Here is a 20546-nt window from a genome sequence, read left to right as displayed (position 1 = left end):
AACTTATATTAAAAAGTATGATAATACATTTTATAGGAGTATAAAAAACACAGCAAATTGAAACAGATGGGCCTAAAAGGGAAAGTAAAATTACACATAAACCCATTACTAAAGAAAAATAATTTTTATGTTTTGTATACAGCTTGTCAGATATACAGAGAAATATTTTTAATTAAAAAAAAAAAATTGACCCTGAATGTTTATTTAGGTTTTTATAGAAAAAAGTCTAGTACTTATTCAAGAGTTGTTTTTATTGTATTTTCCTTTTTTATAAATATACTAGAGGCCCAATGCATGAAATTTTGTGCAGTGGTAGGGTCCCTAGATGCTGCCAGCTGCCAGCCGGGGCCTCCCTCCCTTCCCCAGGTCGGCCTGCCCCCAGGTCAAACTCCCGGTCAAGGTGACAATTTGCATACTACACTTTTATTATATAGGACTAGAGGCCTGGTGCATGAATTCATGCACAGGTGGGGTCCCGCCGCGATTGGGGCCAGGCCAGCAAGAGGGAGGGTCTGCAAGTGATTGGCCAGCCGGCCCTGCCCCCGATTGGGGTGAGGAGGGCCTATCGGGGGCCAGACCGGGCGGGGGGAGGGTCTGTGGAAGGTTGGGGAGTGGTGATCGGGGCCCTGATCGGGCTGGTTGGCCACTGCAGTGCACGTCATAGCGACTGGTTGGTCTGTCATTCCAGACGCTTGGCTTTTATATATATAGATTACATAGTACTTAGTCTATACCAGATACACTCTAGGCAATTTATAGTAATGTATTTATCCATAGGAAAACTTATGTAAATGCTATTATTCTCCTTGTATTATAAATGAGAAAAATAGAACACAAATATAGTAAGTATGGCAAAATCCGTACTTTAGAACACTACTAATGGCACTGGGTAGGGACAGTTCTTTTCCATTCTTCAGTTGGGATTAAAGTTTAGGAAAGAACAGCTTAGTAAATGCTTGCCTAGATGAGTTACATCTATCAGAGAGTACAAAATACATCTGTGTAATAAAGTATACATTAAAGATTTTATAATGTTTATCATAATGGCACTTAGCATGTATAAATTTATTATAGCATATAAATCAGTTTGCATGTTTTAAAAATTTAGTATTATTTTCCACTGCTTATTAAAACAAAGTTCAAAACAATTCTATATTTATCCTTATAGAATATTTTAACTTAATATGTTCATATGCTCTTCTCCTTAACATTGAATCTGGAAATAAAAATATTTCAGAGACTAAAAAAAATGCTTGCTGAGAGAATTTAACAGTATCTATATATATAAAAGCCAAGCGACCGGAATGCTGGAATGACCAGTTGCTATGAGGTGCACTGCAGCCGGCCAACCAGCCCGATTGGGGGGCTGCTCCTCCCCCCGGCTGGATCAGGGCCAGGGTCGGCCTGCCAACCTCCTGTAGTCCCTCCCCCTGGCTATCACCATCCCCAATCAGCCACCTCCACCCCAATTGGAGGAGGGGATGGCCAGCGAACCTCCTGTTTCTCCCCCGACCCCTGACCGGCCCAGCCTAAGACCATCAGAAAACAGAGATATTTACATTACGATTCATTAACAGTAGCAAAATTACAGTTATGAAGGAGCAACGAAAATAAGTTTATGGTTGGGGGTCACCACAACATGAGGAACTGTATTAAAGGGTTATGGCATTAGAAAGGTTGAGAACCACTGATCTAGAACTATGAAATCTTTTAGGGCATGATAATTTAATTTCTCTTTTTTATCTTTGTTGCCTAACAGTGCTCATAGGACAGTTGAATTTACTGAGAGTGTTGTTTTACATTTTCTTGATAGTATTTGATTATCAACAATTGTATGAACACTTATGAACTGGTAGGCAGGACTGAGTTCCAAGCTTCATATTTTCTACCAATGTGGTGGTATTATTATTATTATTATTATTATTATTTCTTTTTGCAAAGTTGCTGTTCAGCCCAGCTATTCTAGTCAACTGTTATGAAAAAAAAAAAAAAAAAACAACTCAGAGAATAATTTGAGACTCAGTATTACAATGGCATGATGGATGAGGTTTATATATTAGTTAATGTGTGAAGAAGATACAATTGTCAAAGATAAGAGTAAAGAGAACAAGTACTTTCAAAGTATCGTAAGAATGTACCACTCTCCATACAGTAGAATCAATTATTGGTGAACTCTACTTCTTTTGTTACATAATATTAACTCATTGGTGCTTCATTCTAAAAGGTCATATTTAGAGGTGGGAGTTGCCCTAGGGGCAGTTACCAAAAAATTAAAATACCAGAAGTCCCTTCTGAAAAGGTGAATCATCATGTGACAAGAACTCAGTGTAGAAATATTGCTGATCATTGTTATTAGCAAGACTGTTACAATCACAAAAATTACCATAATAGCTTTTCAACCCACAATTACTACATAATTTGTAGTAAGATGTCAATTATCTCAAATTATTATTATATTTCAAGAGTTACTTCAAAATAATTAGACATATTTACTAGGCATTTTTATGTATTGATATTGCAACACATAAAAAAGATTTTTTTTTTTTATGTTCTGGAGTATTTTAGTAGAGGGTATGAAATACATATTCCCTTAATTATTAAATAAGGCAAACTACATTGAAACTGTGATATACAAGACTCTTTTGGGTTTTAGGAAACAAAAGCAACTTTAGTCCCATGTGACCTGGAGATGGGTCTGGAAAGGAGAATTCCTGTAAGTGGAACTGCAGAGAAGACTGTTTAAAGAGACAGAGATGGAAGCAGGAGGAAAATGCTTCAGTGATGGAATATGTAAGCCAGTGATTAGTGGTTCAGTTTGCCTTCACCGTAGCGGAGTGGCACTTGAGGGCAGCAAGGATAGCTGAGGCTTTATTATGAAAGCCTCTAATTCCAAGCGTTTACACTGAACACACTATAGAATGGGAATTCAAGAAGCACATTGAATAGAAATGTATCTTTGCCTCTAGGTTTAGAAAATTGAATCTCATATTTACATACAGGGTAGGTTGGAGTTGAGAAAGTTTGGAGGTAGACATACATATTAGAAAATTACTTAAAAGGTAGTTAGGGAATGACATTGGGATATTTCCTGTGAATATACAATCATGCTTAATAATTCAAATGGCAGTGCAATGGAAAGCTTTATTTTGTAGGTGGAAATTGATTGCATATCAGGGTTTATGTGAAAAAAGAGGTTAAAAGTAATACTGAAGTTTATCATTTAAGTGCCTGGATGAAAGGTGTTGTATTTAATAAAGAGAGAAATACAAGATTTGTTTAGCCTAATTATTTTTAAACATATAATAATATCATGTCACTGAATCCAATTCAGAGTTCTTTGTGAGATCCTACAGTATGTTTTCTCATAGTTAAGGAGAAAAAAAATGGCAAATCAACTGTGATATGCCATCTATGAAGAATGATTTCTAATTTCAGAGATTTTGAAATATGAACCATGTGTATCTTAAAATTGATTAACTATGGAAGAAATAGCTAATACCTATAAGTGTTTCACATGCAACTTGATTTAATCTTCACAATTGCTTTTTTGAAAGTTTCTCTTACAATCCTTATTTTATAAATGAAGAATCTAAGGTGCAAATTTAAGTGGTAGAGAGAGATTTGAATCCAAGCATTTTAGCCCTGAAGTCCACTCTCTTAACTATTAGTACAATGAAATAATCATTTTAAAGGACATAATATTAACAGAATAACAAAACTTTAATTTTCTTGATGACCCCCTAGTTTCATGCTAGGGATTTACATGGCTTATAATTAATCTTTCCAACAACCTTAAAGTATGAATCCATTCTTTAACAGAGGAGGAATTAAAGCTTAGAAACAATAGCAACATACTTAAGATCACAGGATCCGAGGTTAGCAAAGCTGGATTCAAACCCCTGTTCATTCCCTGTTTTGAACCTGGGACACCCTTCATTCCCTCTACAACCAATGGCTATTTTATTTTTTGTATCTCCATGTAATTAAGAGAAAATAGTGCTAAAATTATTTATTTTATTTCTGTATCCTCAACAATTATTTATTTCTGTATCTTCAATAATTTTTTCCATATTTATCTTTAATCTCAAATATCCAGTACTCTATCTGGAATGTGGTGCTCAACAGATATACATTTAGGGCAGTGGTTCTTGTCAAGAGCTAATTTTGCTACTCCCACTCCCAGAGAGACTTATGGCAATAACTGGAGACATTGTCAGTTACCACATTTGGGGATCAGATGCTACTGTCATCTACTGGGGAGAGACTAAGTATACACAGGACAAGTTCCATAGCAAGTAATAATCTATTCCCAGCCCTAACTGGTTTGGCTCAGTGGATAGAGCATCAGCCTCCTAAGGCAAAGGAAACTAAGCAGAAAATAAACAAATGGGACTACTATATATCAAAATAAAAAGCTTCTGCACAGCAGAAGAAACTGTCAACAAAACAAAAAGAGAGCCAACTGTATGGGAGGACATATTTGGCAATGATACATCTGATAAAGGGTTAATATCTAAAATACATAATAAACTCATACAACTTAACAAAAGGAAGACAAAGAATCCAATTAAAAAATGGGCAAAGGACCTAAATAGACATGTCTTCAAAGAGGACATACAGATGGTCAAGAGACATATGAAAAAATGCTCAAAGTCACTAATCATATGAGAGATGCAAATCAAAAGGACAATGAGGTACCGTCTCTCACCTCAGAATGGCTATCATCAACAAATTGACAAATGACAAGTGCTGGCTAGGATGTGGAAAAAGGGGAACCCTAGTACACTGCTGGTCAGAATGCAGACTGGTGCAACTATTATGGAAAACGGTATGAAGTTTCCTCAAAAAATTAAATATGGATCTGCCATTTGATCCAGTGATCCCACTTCTGGGAATACTATATATCCTAAGACATCCAAAGCATCAATCAGAATGAATGTATGCTCCTTACGTTCATAGCAGCACAATTTACAATAGCTAAGATCTGAAAACTTCCCAAAGTGCCATCAGTAGATGGGTGGATAAAAAAGCCGTGGTACATTTATACCATTGAATACTATGCAGCAGTAAAAATGAAGAATCTCTTACCCTTTGAGACAGCATGGAAGGACCTAGAGAGTATCATGCTCAGTGAAATAAGTCAGAGAAAGACAAGTATCACATGATTGCACTCATATGTGGAATCTAATTAACAAAATAAACTGATGAACCTAGTGGATCCAGAGACTGGAAGCAGGGAACAGAATGCGGAATCTCAGAGGAAAGGCAGGGAAGGGTGGGTGGGTGGGAGGTGATCAACCATATTGCATGCATATATGCATAACCTATGGACACAGACACTAGGGTGCTGAAGGCCTTGTGTGGGGAGCGGGGGCAGGAGCAGTCTGGACAGGGTCAATGGGGGAAAAAGGGGACATATGTAATACTTTCAACAGTAAATAATCATTGTAAAATAATCATGTAAATGTATGAACAATTCTGAACTAATTGAAGCAATTATATATATCCTATCTAATAAAAGAGTAATATGCAAATTGACCATACCTCCGCTGCACCCACAAGCCACACCCACCAGCAAATAAGGAGCAAATATGCAAATAAACCCAACCAAGATGGCTGCGGCCACAGAGAGAGCAGGAGGGAGGCTTGGGTTTCCCCTGCAATGGAGGAAGCCAAGCTTTCCGCCTGCCCTTGCTGGCCTAGGCCTCCACTCAAGGCTACAAAGTTTCAATTATAGAAGATAAATAAATCCCAACACAAATGGCAGCAGCCACGGAGCTGGAGAGAGCAGGAGGTTAGGGTTGGCCCCGGTGATGGAGGAAGCCAAGCTTCTGCAGCCCTGGCCAGCCTAAGCCTCCACTCCAGGCTACAAAGTTTCAATTTTAGAAGATAAATAAATCCCAGATACCAGGGCTTGTGCTTGGGTTGCCAGGGGGAATGGCTGGCCTGCAAACCACCACAGGCCCCTTGCCCAGGCTGCCCCATGCCCCAAGGGAACCTCCACCCTGATCCGGGACACTCTTCAGGGCAAACCAGCTGGACCCCACCCATTCACCAGGCCTCTATCCTATCTAATAAAAGAGTAATATGCAGATTGACCATCACTCCAACTCACAAGATGGCTGCCCCATGTGGTCAAAAATGGCTGCCCCCATGTGGACACAAGATGGCCATGACAAGATGGTCCACAGGGGAGGGCAGTTGGGAGGGACCAGGCCTGCAAGGGAGGGCAGTTGGGGGCGATCAAGCCTGTAGGGGAGGTAAGTTAGGGGTGACCAGGCCGGCAGAAGAAGGAAGTTGGGGGTGACCGGGCCTGCAGGGAAGGGCAGTTGGGGGGACCCAGGCCTGCAGGGGAGAACAGATGGGGAAGACCAGGTCTGCAGGGGAGGGCAGTTAGGGGTAAACAGGCTGGCAGGGGAGCAGTTAGGCATCAATCAGGCTGGCAGGGGAGTGGTTAAGGTGTGATCAGGCTGGCAGGCAGAAGCAGTTAGGGGCAATCAGGAAGGCAGGCAGGCGAGCAGTTGGGAGCCAGCAATCCTGGATTGTGAGAGACCAGTCGGACATCCCTCGAGGGGTCCCAGATTGGAGAGCGTGCAGGCTGGGCTGAGGGACACACCCCCATGCACAAATTTCATGCACCGGGTCTCTAGTATATATACATATATATAGATATATCTATATATATCTATATCTATATATCTATATCTATATTTATATATAGATATATATATATATATGCACTAATAAAAGGGTAATGTGCTAATTAGACTGGATGTCTTCTGGACATCCTTTTGGATGTCTTTCCAGACAAAGCCATGGTGGCAGGAGCCAAAGCAGAGGCAGTTATGGGCAATCAGGCCAGCAGGGGAGAGCAGTTAGGGGTGACCAGGCCAGCAGCGGAAGGGCAGTTAGGGGTGACTGGGCTGGCATGCGGAGGCAATTAGGGGCAATCTCGCAGGCAAGGGAGCAGTTAGGGGCATCAGGCAGGCATGCAGAGTGATTAGGGGTGATCAGGAAGGCAGACAGGTGAGCAGTTAGGAGTCAGCGGTCCCAGATTGTTAGAGGGATGTCCGACTGCTGGTTTAGGCCCGATCCTGCAGGGATGGGGCCTAAACCGGCAGTCAGACATCCCCTGAGGGGTCCTGGATTGGAGAGGGTGCAGGCTGGGCTGAGGGACCCCCCTCCCCACAATGCACAGATTTCGTGCACTGAGCCTCTAATATATATATAAAGTTATAATTATAAAATTGTCATTTAAGCTTTTGATGTTAATGATCCATATTATTCAAGGATTATCAGTGATGAAATATATGTATATTTTCATTATACACAATTTATCTTGACATTAGGTTTTATCTACACTTTTGGGACCTCACTTTTGTTATTAATGCTGCTGCTCAAAATTGAATTTCTTCCTCTAGGCAACAAGTGTATTTGTGGTTTCTAGATTAAACCATACATGGGAAAAGGATAGATGTGAGCAAGGTTATTCTCTTTTAGTTAATACCTCTTTTGAAGTATAGATTGCTCCAGGACCGTGTGCAATGTGGTGTTAATTGTGGTAATAGCCATGATTGGAAGAGATTGAACATGAAGAAAATGCTTTGAAATGAAAAAGATGATGAGTAGAAGTAGTTAGGCTAAAGGGAGAAAGAGTTTGTTAGGTATGGAAAAAGGTCTAGATGTGAGGACACAGCATCTGCAGAGATGCAGAGGCAGTAGAGAGGCTGCAAATTCTGGAGTTCATTTGAGGGCTTGAGTGAAAGGTAGATGGTGGGGCAAGATGGGACTGCAAAGGTGAACAGAGTCCAGTACAGGAAGAACATACAGGCCAGGTTTGGAAGCTTGGACTTCTCTCTAGAGAGAGTCAAAGATGAATTGAACATTTATTAATCTACTCTTTATAAAATAAAGAAGATGGTAAAGTATTATATTAATACTTGGGGTTTTGCTAGGCAAATACAACAGAAAAGCAATGGCACAGTAATACAGGATATTGGCAAGCGACTTATGGATCATAGAATTTAAGTAGAATAGAGAAATAAGTAATGATGTAAGATTGATAGAAAAGGTGGAAGAATTCTGTTTGTAAACAAATTAAAACAGTAAGAAACATTCATGGTTATGGTAGTATCAGACACTTAAAATTCAGATTTTAAAGGTAGAGCCATTCCAGTTGAGTATAAAGTCTAGGATCCTGCTATGAGACAATTACCAAAGAGAGATGGAGATAATATCATTGGAGGATGAAAAACAATTGAAGTGAGGTGCAGTTATGGAAAATTTCAGTTGGCACTTATTGGTTATTTATTATTTTCCAGGTTCAAGTCTCAACACTATAAAATTGTTAACTCATTTAATGCTTTAAAAAGCCCTATGATGAAGGTCCTATTAATTATTATATTTTCTAAAGAAAAATAAATTGTAAAGAATCTATTTAAAACTGGATGGCATGATAGGAATTCAATTAAGTCTTTGTTTTGTTTTGCTTTGTTTTATTTTTTGTGAGAGAAGATAAGTAACTCAGTTAAAAATATCTATTTACTATGTCTCAGGCACTGGATAACTGTTTGTAATGGCTGGGAAGTTTCTTTCACCTCCCCTCGACCCCCACCCTTCCACAAACCTCAGGAAAGAGCCAGATTTCCATTAAGGCAGTGGTTCTCAACCTTTCTAATGCCGTGACCCTTTAATACAGATCCTCATGTTGTGGTGACCCCCAACCATAAACTTATTTTCATTGCTACTTCATAACTGTAATTTTGCTACTGTTAATGAATCGTAATGTAAATATCTGTGTTTTCTGATGGTCTTAGGCTCTACCACAGCAGTTCTCAACCTGTGGGTCGCAACCCACAGGTTGAGAACTGCTAGCAGGGTCACCTAAGACCATCAAAAACACACATATTTACATTACGATTCATAACAGTAGCAAAATTACAGTTATGAAGTGGCAATGAAAATAATTTTATGGTTGGGGGTCACCACAACATAAGAAACTGTATTAAAGGGTCGCAGCATTAGAAAGGTTGAGAACCACTGCATTAAGGCATGGAGGTGAGGTTGAAAATCTGAGAATATAGAGGATAAGGGAGGTTTACACATCTGTGAGCAGATAGCTCAAAAGGCAGAGTGAAAAGTTTTGTAGAAGTGACTACAAAAATTTTGTGAGCAATTATATGAGAGGTGATGAAGCTCACTGCAGAAAAGGTGAAAAATGAAAGATGACAGAAGATGAAAACAGGTAGCAACTAAGGACAACAGGCTGTGAAGTCCACAAGTTTGCCAAGATAATGAATCCCTGGAGTCTCTATTGCCTGTCATAGTTGTAGAAGATGGGAGAGACAGGGACACACAAAAGATAGCCACAGCCTACACTGATTAAAACTTGCAGGCACTTTTAGTATCTGGGTGAGCAGGATGCTTTGGCCTTTCTGGGAGGGCTCAGCTACGATTTGGTTTAATTTCTCAAACTCCAAAGACAGGCTCTGGTTGCAAGGTGGTGGGTGTCCTGCTGTCTAGCTGTTGTCATTGGGCCTAACTACCTAGTGATCTGAAATCTGCACGTCATTATATCAACTATTGTTATCTGATTGTGGATGTTTTAAAACATCTTTTTCACTTACTTGTTTTCTCTTAGCTTTTTAGTTGGAAAATGTCCTGCTCCCTCAGTTGTGCTAAAGGGAGATATAGTAGAGGAGTTTTCCACATATGGGTCAGGCTGGCAAGGGTTAGAGGTAGCAGGTTAGCATGTAAGGAAAGATATGAGAGCTAAAAGAAAGAAAAAGAGGAATCATTAGAAAAAGGAATTAAATGAAATGGAGGCAAGTAATTTGTCAGAGAAATAATTCAGAGTAATGGTTATAAGGATCTGGATGACAAATACACACAACTCAATGAGAATTATGAGGAGTTGTTTGGTTATTTAAGGCAGAGTCAGAGTATCATCAAGGTTCACTTTGGCTTACAGCAGAGGCTTCCAGAACATAATAGCAAGTTCTTTTCAGACACCACCTTGCCTGTTGTTATTTGCATACAAATCTCTCCCAAGATTTTTGTTAGCTTTTTTTCAATGAATATTACATTAATTTTCATTTTTAAAGGGATATCTCTATTTTTATATTGCTCTTAGTTGCAGTGCCCAGAAATGCTTGTGACCCAACTGAAAGGATAGGTAAAGATTTCTTTATCCAAATGGTAAACACTAACCTGCATTATAACCGTAAATTTAAAAAAGAATGTGACCCGGGTTGGCTACAATGTATAGTAAACATGACTCAGTATCCCTTTGCCAGCAAAATACTAATGGCTGGTTTTGCGTATTTGAAGATCCCAGACCTCAATTGATTTAAGAGCTTAACTTTAGGATATACCTTAAATATTAAAGATTAAGAAAATATCACCTGATATTTAGGTTGCCAAGCACTTACATGAGTTTTAGTAACAAGTATTGTTTGTGGAAAGATTTTGATTGAAAAACTGTGAGCAGAAAAATTGTTTCAGGAAAATTGACAACTTTTTCCTATTTTCAGTTGTCAAGACTGAAAGAGGAAAAAGGTTTAAATTTCTCCGAGAACATTTATGTTATGTAGAAGAGTACCTTGATTCAAACTTGTGAATTGTTAAAATGGACTTTTTTGACTAATAGAAATACATCATCACTGACTTCTAAATGGATGCATCTCCATATCTACTGTAATCCACACCATGGCCTCCATTAGTTTAAGGGTGGGTCTTTAATTATCAATGAATGATTTTATAAAATTAAGATATGATTTTTATCCTAAAAATTACTATTTATAAGATAGGCAATAAACATTGTGACCTTTTCATATAAAGCTCCATAGTTAACTTTTTATTGAATTATGGACCAGTGTAATGCCTATAACTGCAGGCATTTATTGTATGAAAGAGTCTGAAAGGTAGAAGGTGATCTTCAGCTGTTAGGATTGACTGCAAGTCTTTTGAAAATTGAAAACAAACTTCTCAAGTCTCCCTTAAAAAAAGACACATTTACTTGCATAGACATTAAATATTTCCTGGTTAAATTCATACTTTTTCCTATAGGCCAACTTAATGATTAATAGAGCAGATAGGCAATAACATTTTAAGTGCTAAGTTAAAACACTTGTTTTAGAATTGGAGTCAGGCATCTTATAGCAAGAAGTAGTAGGTGATTTCAAAAACTAATAATGTTGAGAAAATAAATTTACTTCCATGAAAAACAAAGGTGCTTTTGAGATGAAAATGGCCATTCATGGAGTTTTATTAGTGTAGAGCTCTCATGGAATCCAAACAAGGCAATGAGATACACAGGCTTGAACTGAGCATGGTAAAATTTCACTTTCTAACAGAATTTGTAGTCTATTTTTTGTCCTCCCCCCTCCCCCCAATTCTAAAGCCACTGTGGAAAACTTGGAGGGAGAAGTCCCCAAATTATATCCACAAAAAGCCAGGAAATCATGAGAAGTTTCTATCCTAGAAGTTGAATGTGCATTGGGGATTGCAAAGTGAGAGAAATGTATGAAATGTGGTTATGTTATAACATTTTACCATTTTTCAAATCTTGTTTGATATTTTCAAAATAAACTTAGATTGATAAGAAACATTCCCAAAAGAGAAAGCTTCTTTAGAAGGAAGAATTAAAATAGATTATTTAATTTCAATTTGGAAGTGATTTTAAAATGCAGTACTCTGTTTCTTTAACAAATGAGTAATATGTTCTTTTGAAACACTTTTAAGATCACGCACAAATAGAAACTTGCATACAAAGTGTTGTTTTAAGTATTAAAATAGATTTATTTTGAGTTATTTTGTTTTGTTTATTATTTAGCTGAACAACAGATGGTAATGGTTTTGACACAATTCAGTTTCTTTTTTCCATTGGGGGCGGGGGGTGGGGGGGCAACACAAAACCAGAGCTTCTTTTCCCACTTTGTCCCAGCTGGTTACCAATCAATCTCCATTTACGGTACAGTGATGATGGCACATGTTGTCCAGCGGCCAAATCTGATTGGGTTGCATTTTTCAGCAGTGTTTCATATCAGGAAAAAAAGGTATCTTTATGGTGGGGACTGTCAGCACATGATTGTACAACTGTCATTAATCAAACCTGGCAACAATGACTGCATTTATACAAGTCTGAGACTGGCAGATTTCACAATCAAAATCACCCCGTTTCTATTAGGGTTTCCTCACTAGTAATGATTTTTCATTTATTTCTTTTTTTCCCTATTTTTAATTAAAGTCAGATGATACCTCCTACACGTTGAACATATATAACATTATGCCATGTGTAGAAAGTAGCTGTTTTCTACCAAAATAGAATCCAGTTATTTAAAATTCATTCTCAACTATGTAAAAACAGTATAAGAGCAAATCAGGGCAAAGTTTAAGTACATTAGATTGCTCAATAACATCATAATTTTAAAGTGTGTCTGTGTTAGTTAACACATTATAAACCTCTAAGGATTACATTTGTTTTTAGATTCATATTGAGAAAAATATTGATACAGGGGTTTTTTCTGGAGTTTTTGAAACTCTGAACACAAAATAGAGAAATGCACACCTGCCCAGTGCACATGCAATTAGAACAGTAAACACACATGGCAGCTGGGAGGGGTGCATTGCTCTGTGTTAGAAAAATAAATGTCCTTGTCACAGAAATACTGTCACAGTTTTTTTGTGTTTTATTTTTGCAACTCAAGACAACAATCTTAGCATTCTGTAAAATGGTGTTTGGGAGTAGGCATTTTCTCTAAGTCATTTATTGTTGTGAAATAGTCTATTAAATTCTGTTGTGAAGTGTAAAGAACTCTTGAAGTGTAAGAAACTATTACTCATATTTATCATATTGCTAAGTCAATATTTACTCTCTGGGGAAAATGCATATTTCTCCAAATACCCAGAGCAATAGTGTAAAGCACCAATGAGATTATAATTGGGCATATAGCAATTTATCCAGAAAGAAATACAGGAAAAAAGGCCACATTTACTGGACCTGTGGAGAATCTAATTGCTTGTGAAATATGTAGTTTTAGGGAAAAAGTAATTGTTTCAGAGAAATTACGATCCATTTGAGAAAGAGCTGAGCATGTGTGTTTTCAGGATCACTCCAGACATGTTGATGTTTTAAGAGTTAATGTTGCTGATTTAATAAAAATTCTTAATTCTTTTAACCAATGCTTATTTTGTCAGTTTGCCAACAAATGAGAAAATAAATTTCCCTTTTAAATATTTGAGCTATCTTATACTCAAGATACCTAAAAAAATAAACCCTACATTTGAAAGCAGTGTAACCTATAAAATGATAGGATATAACTCACCAAGAAACTCAAATATGAACTACTTGTTGTCTAAGAGTAACCAAAAAAAGTGCTGGTAATGCATTTGATAATTTGTTGTTGTTATTTTAACATTTAATAGAAATTTTATTTCTTCTTATTAATTAAACATTTAATATTTTTGTGGATTTTTTATTTTTTAAAAAATTATTGGGATGCCATTGGTTAAAAGGATCATATCGGTTTCAAGTGCATATTTCGATAATATAAGATCTGTATATTGCATTGTGTACCCACTACCCAAAGTCAAATCATCTTTCATCACCATATATTTTGCCCCCTTTACCCTTTACTATCTCCCCACTCCCTTCTGTCTGGTAACCACCATACTGTTGTCTGTGTCTATGAGTTTCAGTTTTATACCCCCACTATGAGTGAAATCATTTGGTTCTTAGGTTTTCCTGACTGACTTACTTCCTTAGCATAATATTCTCAAGGTCCACACATGTTGTTGCAAATGGCAGTATTTCATCTTTTATTATGGCTGAATAGTATTCCGTAGTATATATGGACCACATCTATTTATCCAATCCTCTATTGAAGGACACTTTAGTTGTCTCCATGTCTTGGCCACTGTGAATGATGCTTCAGTGAACATATGTGTGCATTTATCTTTGTGAATAAATGTTTTCCAGTTTTTTGAACACATTGGATGTGGCAAAGAGTTGTGTACCTCTATAAAAATAGGTAATTAATAATAAAGCACCTGGAGATCAGATATGAAATTAATGATCATATTAGCAATACCTTTAATCTAAGCATTGCACTATATGGCTGAATGGTGTGTGTGTGTGTGTGCGTGCGTGTGTGTGTGTGTGTGTGTGTGTGTGTGTGTGTGTTGTTTTGTTTTGTTTCAGGCAAAATAGAGTAGAAAAATGAACTGTTATCTAAATATAACCAAAGCTATTTAATAAAACCAATTTATATTCTACACAGATATGACATCAAAGATGATTACACACTGAGAATTAAAAAGGCCTTGAGCGTAGATGAAGGCACTTACATGTGTATTGCTGAGAATCGGGTTGGAAAAGTGGAAGCCTCTGCCACCCTGACTGTTCGAGGTAAGAGTCCTAAGATGTGTGATATGATTGAAGCAGCAGGCTAACATTTGGTTACATGGGTGAGTGAACCCACCATCAAAATAATAGCTTACTTTGTTTTATTATTATACTAAAAGGCATAGATTTTGTGTACACTGTATTATTAATTGAGGTAAAATTACTTTCAAATTTGGGTTCAAAGGGATGATTATTTGAAGTAATTAATTTTTAAAAATAAATAATAGCTAACATGATTTTAAAATAAATCTTAAAAATAGATATTCATATTTTCAGTGCTTTGAACTATTTGTTGCATTTAAATGTCGCTAATTTCAAAAGTACTTTGTTTTTCAGTTTAGTAGTTTGTCACTTTATACTTGCAGAGTACTGTTTTGAAATTCTTTTTTATTTCAGCATTCAAAAAGCAATCTGGAAAAAAAAAAAAAACTAACACTGCTTCAAAAGGTGAAAAATGAATACAAAGGAGCTCCCGCGTTGAGAAAATCTGATTTAGAGAGTGATTTGTGAAGTTCACTGGCCTTAAATAATTGACATAGCCAGTGCTCCTCATGTAATAACTTTCACTTTCTGGGTGTCATGCACTTTCTCAGTCATGGGATAATGTTCGTTTATAGACTCCCTGGAATTGCTTATAGGTGAAGGAAAGCATCACTTAACCCTACGGTGAGCTAGAATGAATTAGCTCTCTTCCTGGTGGTGCACACTGATCCATATGAGTAAATTACATAGCCCAAGGTACCAAGTATTGCCATGCAGACAGCCACACTTACTCTGGCCAAATAGACATTGTCTGCGGTATTGTTTATGCTCAAAGAACTTTAGACAGAAACAGGCAAATGCATCCCTACTCATTCTTTTCATCTTTCTTCCACTCCCCTGACACCTTCTCCTCTCAGCCTTCCTGGTGAGGAGGCTGGATGCACACTCTCATGCAGGTCTCAGCTACTGCTCACCCTGTTTAGTCATACCTCTTACTCTTGTGCAGCTTTGCTCCCAGAATTTTTCGTAAGATTGTGAGAGAGGTTTACAGGAATTTGGGTTGGTTGTTCTCCACCTGGTAAGAAAAATTGTTTTTGTCAGATCTACAATTTGCACATCAAATCATAAAGAAAACCCTCACCTTCCTGCAGATAATTATCAGGAGACATACGCACTCTGGATACCTGCAAAAAAATTGGTAATTTCTATAATTTCCAATTGCTCCATTTCTATTCCATCTACTTTACTTCCTCCCCCCCCCCCCAGTTTGATGTGAACTGATATACAAAACACATTAGGCAAAATTGGCAAGCTAGTTGCTTACCAATATTTTCCTGTCTCATTAGGTAACACGTCATAAAAAGTTATGATCATATATATCAATTGAATATACATACTGATTACATATGGTCAAAACCTGAGCTTCTGTAAGCCTCTTTACTGTATTTAACCTGAATTCTCTGTAGGTGATTTTATATTTGTACATAGGTTTGTTTTTCTCTAGGCAGTCCTTTGCAAAAACAATTCACTGGACCAAATTCCCCCCAAAGTTTGTTTGTTTTTCTCTGAAGTGACTGGGGAAAAAGTAAACAAGCAACAAAGAAATGTTCCATTCAAAAACTATCTGCTGACTAAACAAATGGCGAGAAAATGTGGGGAGTTGTTTGTTTGTAGAAGCAGCAGGGTTCCTGCGTGAATGAGACTTGAAGTGTTCTGTTTGCTTTAAGATCTTTCCCAGCTAATTGCTTTCATAATTTGTAGAAAGTTTCAGGTTTAACATTTCATTTAACAGAGCATGGACATTTAAAGCTAGCTTACAAAACTCATAGAAAGAGTTGTTTATTTTTAATAGGATTTTTAAAAAAAATCAGCAAACCTTAAAAGTTATCTTCCCTATTCTGTGTCTTGTGGATGGAATAGACAGTTTAATCTGTGTGGTGTATATTTATTACTCATCCAACACTGAATCCTCAAACCCGCCACAGAAAATAATCTCCATAATACAATAGAAAGTAGAATAAAATATTGTTTAAAATATTTTTATCATTAGGAAAAGCAGTTGGGATTACTCATGCTAAGAGGTTAACAGGAAAAAAATAGTATCTATGACATTTTTTTTTTTTTTCTGTGCTCATTTTTCTAGGCACATAAATGAAATGTTCAGTCCCTCCTTTGCTTGTTTTATTAAAACAGGGTCAATTCTGATGCAATAGGCCACATCTATTTTCATCAATTTAATGCAGGGACACAGTTTACTTTAATTTGCTGATTTTGACAACATTCACCTGCTGGGGTTTTGCTTTGTTTTGTTTTGTTTTGTTTTGTTTTTCCGGGATTCAATGCTGCTATGTAATAAAGACAAGAGATTTTATTGTTATGTTTCTGTTAAAATTTCACCACATTGTTCACTTTAGCCAAATGGGGAAAAGGAAAATAAATTTTATAGTCAAAATCTGAAAAAGTGACTTACTCAGCGGTTGATTTTCCCTTTCAAAAATATGGTGAAAATAGTCTATACAATTTAGCTTAACAGCAAGAAGCGGCTTTTGCTGACTTGACAAACATAAAATTTGAAAGAAGTGATGATGGTGGACAACAAACCTCCTAGCATTTATATTCTAATCAAATAATTAATGATCTAACAATACTTTTAAAATTAGCTTCAAACTGTGTTAACTCAAACTGCATATTTGTAAACACAATGTTTCCCCATTTTTCAATTGCTCAAATTGGCTTTGCATAAATGAAGACTTCATTGGAATAACCATCTTGCTTTTAGGGCAATAATTCCTTAATTTTTTTGAAACTTGCCTAAACTAAGTAAAAAAGAAATGTTTTTTTTTTCTTTAAAAAAACGATTTCTCACCATGGTTTCTTCTTTATCACTGTTTAATAGCATAAAATCAAAATGCTGTTTTGTTTCTATGTATAGGAAACATTATGTTTGAGATTCAACTTAGGATGGCACCTGAAAAATGCAAATTTAAAAATGAAAGACAGTTATTTTTCTATTGGACATTGGCAAAATTAATAGAAATCTTGTCAGTGAGAATAAGCCACAACTTTATGATATTAGTCTGTTGTCTTATTCTTGATTATTATTTTCATGTGTCCCCTACAACAACAAAAAACAAAAAGACATTGTTGTACCTTGGGCAAATTCTTCTATTTCTGTTACTATAGTAAACCCATCATAGACAATGGAGCACACTAGAGTTTCACTAAGCTAGAATTTTCATGCTACTATAATTACTTTATTTTTCTTTGAATTGTCTTAATCTCCCCTTTTAATTGTGAATATTACAAAACGAGGGATCTCACATAAAAACAACTCTAGTATTGTTCAGAGATTGCACAATGTTAGTATTATGATGTGTGTGTTGAGTGAATGAGTGTCTATAAACATGGTTTGAAAGGCCATACATATCTCATCATGCCCCATGAAACATCATCATGATGAAACTAGCCATCAGTTCTAGAGTCACATTTCATATACATTAGAGCTTCATTCACTAGGATATGGGTGAAACGCTTATCTAATAAATTTATATTTTTAATGTAAGATTTTGTAGAAGTTTTAAATGCTACTACATATATTTCTTCTTCATTTAAAAAATGGTACTGTATGTTCTATATTTGCCTATTGCTTTTTATATAAAGTGGTTTACTATCTAAGTTGACTTAGCATTATTCATTATTAAAAATGTTATTAAGCTCATGTGTGGCTCTTATAATTTCTGTGCATTAATAATAGAGGCAACCTATTATCACTGATTTTAGTAATTGAAAGTTACAGTATAATAAAAATAACAATTTATTGAAGCACCAGTTTGAAAGCCATTTTCAGTGTGAACAGGAATCAACTTGTCAGTCATTGTTTCCTGCCCTCTGCCAAAATAAGAAAAAGCTTAACAGTAGTTAGGGAGCTACTCAGCTGAAATCTCTAAAGATGTTCCAACCTATTTGTTATATTTTCATCTGCCCTGTCCATGGATGAAAAGTGATGTGATCTTAACTTATTACTGGCTGAAAAGCAGTGTCCTGGGCTTTTCTGTAGTCCTGTAATGGCTCTGACTAACCATGCTTAAAATCCAATTGCTATTTAAATCAGACAGTGCGGCCTTCTTTTATTGACATGACATTTGCTAGTCTGTGACTTGAATAGTTATATTCATCAGATTCTTAACTTTACAGTACCACAAGGATTTTTAACTCTAAAAATATCATTGAAATTATAACTATAGTTAAGTGATGAAGATATGACTTTACATAAAATCTCTCTAATTGCTTATGGTTAATCCTGGCCTGTAACAAAAATTACTTTCTTAGAATTACATTATAACGTTCAGTTTTATCAAAATCAGATATTCCGTTCATACTTGAATAATGACTAGAAATCATTCTGCTGTCCATACTTAAATGTAACATTACACATCATGCATTCTGATAATTTTCTTTTCTTTTAATTTCTTTTTTATGTTCTCACCACACCATTGTAATGTCTACAGCTCGCCCTGTTGGTAAGTAGCCATCCTTCTATCCATTTAGCATGGCTTTGTACAGTTCTTCATAACTCATGCATAGTAGAAATTGACAGAATGAAATATATTCACCCCTGTTAAAATATTGCTTGAGGGACTATCTTCTGTAAAAGTTATTCCTGATCTTTTCATCACGTTGATAAACAATTTTGTAATGACTTCTGCTATTTTAAAAATGAATAGGTAACAATTTTTTTCTAAAAGAATATATGAATGATTAATATTATAAACTGCAAACTTTTCTTGAGAAAAATACAATACTCCCTTTTTCTGGTATGTATAAAATAATCAATTATTAGTTATGTTTGATATTCAAAAATTAGTTATGTATGAATAAATTAAGAAGTTCTATCATTTTGTGTACTTCCCTTATTTTAAGCTGCCTGGGGGTCTTTGCTTTTTAAGAGCATTTTAACTGCTGCATACTTCTTATCTGCATATCTGCTTAAGTAAATTTAGTAGACTGCTTCAAGTTATTATAAAATTAAATAGTTATTTAAACTAAGAGGAAAATAAGTAATGAGCTATGTTCTTTGGCATGAAAAGTTTGTGGTTTCAATATATTTCATCCTTCATTTGGCTTTGCAAAATTGAAGTTAACAGCTTTTGCTTGCAGTAATGTAAGTGGTTATCATTAGTAAATATTTGGAAGATAAATTATTTTTAAATTCATTGATTTAATAACCTATCTGCATTTTTTTAAAGTTTAGCTTAACCTACCAATAAATGTGTTTAGGTAAAAGAAACCTTGGTAATTGTGTTATAAGTAAATGAATAGACACATGCATAAATGGATGAATGGTTGAATGAATGAATGAATCTAATACACTGCTTCTTTATTACACCAAGATATACCTCAGTAATTTATTCAATTCAACATAGCTTTATAAATGGTCCATCTAACTTTAAAAGCTTTCTTAATATACTGGCTTGTCATTGTTTGATGCATATTGGTCCAAACTTATAATCTTCTTTCCCATTGGTTGAAACATGAACAAACTTTATTATTATATAGTATACTAGAGGACCGGTCCATGAAAATTCATGCACTGGAGGGGGGGATCCCTCAGCCCGGCTTGCCCCCTCTCACAGTCTGGGAGCCCTCAGGGGCAGGAAGCGACTTGGCGATCAGGGTAAAGTGATGCCCCCATCACACCTCTGCTGCTGCCACTGCCAGCAGCGCAAGCCTTGGCCGACCCTGATTACCTGAGCCTCAGGAAGCCGCCATCCAAGGCCTGCCTGCGCCTCGGGCCGGCCCTGTGTGGCTGGGGGTCTGAGGGGACTGGGGGACTCAGGAGGCAGGTGCACGGAGTGTCCAGGCCCACCTCGGGACAGGCCCAGCCTTTCCGCACACCTGCTGCCCCAGCAGAGCTGAAGGGACTGGGTGCCGCCATCTTGTGGCTGTGGGCGCCACCATCTTCGAGGGTGGGGCAGTCAATTAGCATATTCCCTCCTTATTGGCTGTGGGCACCACCATCTTTGCAATGGCATGAGGGTCAATTAGCATATTTCCTCTTTATTAGACAGGATACTTACATGGATAGAAAGTATAATAAAATCAAACTTTGGTTTCCAAATCTGAATTTTTGATTTAGTATTTCTGAGCAGTACCTTGTCAG

At 36.6% G+C, this 20546-nt stretch overlaps 1 protein-coding gene across 1 annotated transcript in view; it reads left to right on the top strand.

Moving 5' to 3' along the window:
- The window catches only part of ROBO2 (roundabout guidance receptor 2), a 744230-nt gene that overhangs the window by 526505 nt on the left and 197179 nt on the right, over positions 1 to 20546 (top strand). The window contains exons 6-7 of the mRNA XM_054710136.1: positions 14280 to 14407; positions 18895 to 18906. Of these exons, the coding sequence (XP_054566111.1) occupies positions 14280 to 14407; positions 18895 to 18906 (140 nt within the window). The remainder of the gene's footprint in view (positions 1 to 14279; positions 14408 to 18894; positions 18907 to 20546) is intronic.

The sequence above is a fragment of the Eptesicus fuscus genome, chromosome 3 (genome assembly GCF_027574615.1).
Source record: "Eptesicus fuscus isolate TK198812 chromosome 3, DD_ASM_mEF_20220401, whole genome shotgun sequence".
Taxonomy (NCBI): domain Eukaryota; kingdom Metazoa; phylum Chordata; class Mammalia; order Chiroptera; family Vespertilionidae; genus Eptesicus; species Eptesicus fuscus.
The sequence above is the reverse complement of the archived record's forward strand: the minus strand, read 5'-3'. Positions and strand labels throughout refer to the sequence as shown.